The 5621-nt window shown below is 39.8% G+C and overlaps 1 protein-coding gene across 1 annotated transcript in view; it reads right to left on the bottom strand.

Moving 5' to 3' along the window:
* The window catches only part of LOC104544788 (regulator of cell cycle RGCC-like), a gene marked incomplete at its 5' end in the record, with an annotated part of 12878 nt that extends 7260 nt beyond the window's left edge, over positions 1-5618 (bottom strand). The window contains one exon of the mRNA XM_010189751.1: positions 5603-5618. Within this exon, the coding sequence (XP_010188053.1) occupies positions 5603-5618 (16 nt within the window). The remainder of the gene's footprint in view (positions 1-5602) is intronic.
* Between the last annotated feature and the right edge of the window lie 3 nt (positions 5619-5621).

The raw sequence follows: 5621 nt of genomic DNA, 5'->3' as shown, positions 1-5621 counted from the left end.
TCTAGTACCATAGTTCAGGATACAATTTTAAAGAGCACTGGAATTGGTAAAAGTTTTACTCCAGTTTTCCATGGGGAAAGTTTTAAAGGAAAAAAATAAACCACATCCCTAAAGTTTTCAGAGAGGAGCTTTAAAATTCCACTTAGGTCTCTACAGGCCGTGAATTTACTATAAAACAATAGCTCAGCCTTTAATGAACAGACTGCACAACGCATTTCTAGTCAGAACAGAGCCTATTTGCTAAACTAATAAAAAAAGATAAAAATCAAGGATTTCCAATGCCAACAGTAGAAGTGAGAAATATTCATGCTGCAAAGAGCTTGTTTCACAATACTTATGTTGCAGCCCTCAAGGATAGTGTTTATTTCTATGATAATCACAGTTACACTTGGCTGCATTGTTCATTCTTTTGTTTTGTTTTGCCTAGCTAACAAACATCTGTTCCAACACTGACAGAAAAATCACAGCTTTTCACTATCTGCATGCCTAGGCCTCAGGATTTAAAGGATTTCCAATCACACAGTTACAAGGAAGTTATCTAGGAAGCCTGAGATTCAGATGCACAAATGTGTCTTCTCTTTATATACAAAGCTTACCTTTCTACTCTCCCACCACACAATATGTGTGGCAGTGCTTCCAGCTCCAACCTTCCTCTTCACTAATGCTTCCTTACTAAAGTATAAGAGAAACAGGTATACTGGAGATGTAAGAACAGGAAGTCTTACCAAAAAAAGGTACATTTCCCATTAAAATGAAATACATGGAGAGAAGCCTATGCACCTGAATCTTCTGGGTCTTCTTCCTTTTGAATATATCAGTAATTTAATAAAATACTGCTTCTCAGATTATTTAATAAAATGTTATTTCTCCATGAGATTTTTACTTCATTTTTTTATTATAAATATTGTATTGCCTTCTTGTTAGAGATGGCCCATGAGAAGTTTGCAGAAACAAAGTACCTCCTTAAAAATCTTCTCCTCTTCATCATATAAGACTAGGATTTGCTAAGAACAAAGACTCGCTTACCCCATGTTCTGTCTCTCACAGCAACTCATTGCAGATGCCTACAGAAGAGTCTGAGTGGTGCAGCCAGACCCACAGTTCTAAGATAAACTCTATCAAATTCTAGCGATGCACAGATCAATATATTTTCAAAGACAGCAGTAGCATCTTAGCCTACAGCAGTCCTCAATGGCCCCATGCCTCCCATCATGATTTTATCCCGTTGTGGTTTTTTTGAGTATGTAAACTTTTAACATCTACGATGCCTTAAGGCAATATATTACACAGTGCGAATATACCACAAGAAGAAATAGCTCTTATTTCTCTGAAACATGCTGATTTAATTTGATTTCCTCGTACTGGGTGAGGTAGCAGTCACTTTCCTAGTGCCACTTAGGATTTTCTGCAAGACCAGCTTGTCCCCACCCAAGTGATGTCTCCTTTGGGATGAGAGTCCCAATCTATTTAGTAATTTGGAAACTATTTTACTTCTTCAGACATTTCTGTTGCTTTTTTCTGTACCTTCTCTACAAATGACTGCAACAGTCAGCAGACTTTTCAGGACGAGTGCTGCAGTATTACCAGTGGCTTATGCTTCAAGTTCTAGATAGCGGAGGCATTAGCACAACCACATGGAGACATTCATGGCACGTAACCATGAATGCATGCACTACACCAGGCATTGGGTGCAAACAGATATCGTGCAACCCTTAATAAATTTGCACCTGCTTGATTTAAAAATTATTAAATTAAGAGTTCTACGTGCCCCTGGGGGATTTTGTTTTGTTTAAAAGCCAGGAGGTATTTGTCAGAAAGCATTTACACACTCCAAAAAATAACTATAAAGATACACTGCAGGCTGCTTGAGTGCAAGAACTGAGTCGATACATTCATCTTGCAATGCTTTTAACAGAGCGGCTAGAAGCTGAACCTGTCTCAGGAAAATGCATCTGGAGCTAGAAGTGTGAAACATTTCTGAGAACACAACAACAGATAATCCTTCAGCTTTTTGGTGTTGTTATAGCTTCGGTACAAGAAATGTTAAAGCGCTTCCCTTCACAGCCTGTCATAAAGTCCAACTTTCTATTCATTATCCTAAGCCTAAACTTGAAAGGCTGTACTGAAATTGCCATGTACTGTAAATACAATGTACTGAGCAGACAATTTACACAGGCAAGCCTGCACTTCTCTTCTTGGAAGCTTATTCCAACACACAAGAAGCGTGTTGATTAAAAAATTAAGAGTTTGTCAATATAACTGCTCTACACTAGTGGCTTTTCACAGCACAGCATGCTAACACAAATCCTATTTTATCACAACCAACATATGCTGTAAATAGCCAAGAGTTATAAGGTAACTTTGAAGTTTCAGTATGATTAATAACCTAAAGTAGGAAGCTGTTATACTTCGATCCGGTTGAATATATCAAGTTGAAACATAACTGGTACTCACTCAGTCCAGCAGCTCAAGAATGTCTGCTGGACTAACTCACCATTTGCATCATCATTTCCAGCCCTGACCCCATCAGCTGTTGTGGTTAATGTAATACTCGTGGGCCAAGTACTAAGATCATCATGAACATCTGCAGACGTGAGCCTTTCTATTACTGTAGGGTCTGGAGTCCACTGGGTTATGTACGATACTTAACCATGGCCAAGACAGACCTTGTGCAATGATCATTTAGTCAAATAACAGGACAAAATGTGGGAAAACCAAATACTAGCATACCCATTTTCCACAGTACTGTCTTCAAATTTATACTGTTCCTTAAGAGCCTGAAATATGTAATATAAGAATTTCAATTAGTGCTTTTGGAGCTAAGTCTCTTAAGAGGAGATCTAAAGGTTAAAAGTAATATTTGCAGGATTAACTATACTGATAAAAGTCTTCTGTAAATACTGCTGCTAAGTTAACTGGGCTCATCCTCCTGGCAGAAGCCCCAGGAAAGGAAAGGCTTCCCCAACCCTACCACAAAACTATTCTGAGAGTACGACCACTTGATATTGGTTACTTGCTTCTCGTAAAGTTGAATTTACAACTGATTCAGGGGCCCCAAAACAAACAGTTACAAGAGTTTAAAAATATTACTACTTCTTACAGTCCTACCCTAGACTCAAAAGACAACCCTGCAGGAGTGGCTGAAAAGACCACTTAACCACATCACATAAGTGAGGAGGGCTACATTAGCCAACAAACAAGAGACTGCACTAAAATATGATGGTTTGAACTGTGCTGTACATACAAAGTGTACTTGGACTAAGGCTTGGCACTGGATAACAAGATTTTTCAAAGACGTAGAGAGTCTCCACGAACAAGAGGATCATTCAGACTATCTGCAGATAATAGTGTTGGAATTTCTTTTGCGTTGCTACAGACTGGTGTTATCAGAGCTTGCTCTTTCAGCCCAGTTTCTCCTTGATCCCGCAGCAATGTTTACCCTAAGCATTACCATGGGAAAAGCGAGGTCATGAATTCAGCACCACATTTGCACTAAATGATAGAGACCAAAGGAAATGTGAAGCTAGGGGAAAAAAACCTTGAGTTTTAACAGAAAGAGCCTGGCTAAGTACTCTATTCTTAAGATAGATGTAGGGAGTGTAGCTGGATTACATCAGACCCTGAAACCTGTTTTATAAAAGGAACTCTATATAAATCTGCAACTCCTTTCCAATGCTACCATAACTTCAAAATAAGAAGTTGTCTGCACTGAATGATACCTTTTGGAATAAATGTTTTACTGAGCCTGTTCTGAGGAACAAGGGGAGCCAACTGTTTTTCCATTTTCTTTACCCTAAACATATCCTCATACACTTTACATTGTTGGATACCAACAAGTCACTCTTGGTGCACCTCCTGGTCCAGTATATGCTGGTTTCCAGAAGACTGTGACTTTTGATTTCTCCAGAGCCACCTTTCACATGATGCACCACCAATAGAGGAACCCCAGCACAGGATGGGATTTGGGAGCTTGACAAGCTCCTCATACAACATCCTTGAGGACTTTGTATGGAGCCATCAAACCCTGTCTATCCTGCTATCCTGTTAGTGTCTTCAGCCTAAATCACTGCACATTTCTGACACCGATTTTCATTGCCCAATTTGGTCTGCCAATTTGCATGAGCATGCTCTTTCTCAACAGGCCTCCTGCCCAGTCAGAGCACACCATCTTCCTCAAAAGTCCCTTCCTGTCCATTCTAAAATAGCAATTTTAAGCACTGTTCAAGATTCAAGTTTTCTGAACTACAGCAGATGTGCTAAGCAACTACAGATGGCTTTGGCCATGCTAGAAGAGTAAGCTCTTCATACTGTTCTGGTTTTTTTCTTCTTCTCTCAATAGTAGATTGTTTAACTGGATAGAGAATGTTTAGCAATTTAAGTGTCTCATTCATGGTAAGAGTATGAGAGAGGTTAATATATTACAATACTGAAGACTCCACAAGAAACAGTAACACTAGGGCTGTATTGCTGTAGTTAATAATAGACTTAGATTTACAACACGGCTCACATATTTCACCAGCTTGACTCAGTAAAGGCAGACCTCACCTTACATACCCTCAGCCACCTAAAAGTCTACTGTCCAGCCTAAATCAGATGTGCATTTCTAAACCTCCAAGGAGGGATTCACCCACTACACCATGAAGCAGCAGAGCAGCATTTGGATCCACAAACCTCCACTAACTACAGAAAAAGAAAATAAAAAGAACAAAACCAAACCAAACCTCAAAGGTACTGTTAGGCAAGGTATCCAAGCTCAGGACAGGTAAAACATTACCTGTCAATGAAATGAAGTTAATCCTACCATTGATGGTGAAATAGAGTACTCTGATAATACAGAGAACCTATGGTTTCACAGTTTAAGCACTAGAAAGATTATATAAATGTCTGTAAGTCACTGAACTGACAAAGATGCACAACAGAAGCTGAAGGAGCAGTTTTATTGTAAGTAACTGAAAAACTGGTAAGTTTCATACAATTCCTTGTAGAGTTCGGGGACTTGAAAAAGCAACCTGGGTACAGTTTGGTTTTTGGCAGAACTTACTTCTGACAAAGTAGCCCTTAAGTTTACCTCTCCCAAGGAGCACAGCAGTTTCCACTCTCACCGTCTGAAAGAGGAAAGACTTTTCTCTCCCTGACTTGCAAAAAATTAAAAAGGGTAAATCCTTTTTCTTAGTTAACTAGAAAAAGCTGTTTTCTTGCTCAAAGCAAGTCTCCAGTCACTGTCTCCTTACCATCCTTCTTGTCCTATGTTCTGCATGCACTGGTCGCATATGTCCAGTATACCTGTGTGCAAGTTACCTTAAAATTATCCCCCCTGAAACCGTGATAACACTAAACCAGAATGAGTTTCAGTCTCAAATGGAAAGCGCACTTGAGTTCACGCTCTGCTCTTCAACACCAGAATAAAAAAAGTGGAGACAGACTTTGCATCTTTGCGACTTCTAACCCAAGAAGCAACTGAAAGTTTTTTACGTTTAAAAAAACGAAAGCCAGGTTTCTCACTTGGGTATCCCTGCTTCTCTCAAGGAGGGGACGCGCTGGTTTAACACCCGCTTTTGATTCCTGCTCACCCCCCCACCGGGACGGACAGACGGACACTCACTCTCCGAGTCGCTGAGGCC

This window comes from Mesitornis unicolor, unplaced genomic scaffold, assembly GCF_000695765.1.
Source record: "Mesitornis unicolor isolate BGI_N332 unplaced genomic scaffold, ASM69576v1 scaffold35578, whole genome shotgun sequence".
Taxonomy (NCBI): Eukaryota; Metazoa; Chordata; class Aves; order Mesitornithiformes; family Mesitornithidae; genus Mesitornis; species Mesitornis unicolor.
This window is presented reverse-complemented; position numbering and strand designations above follow the sequence as displayed.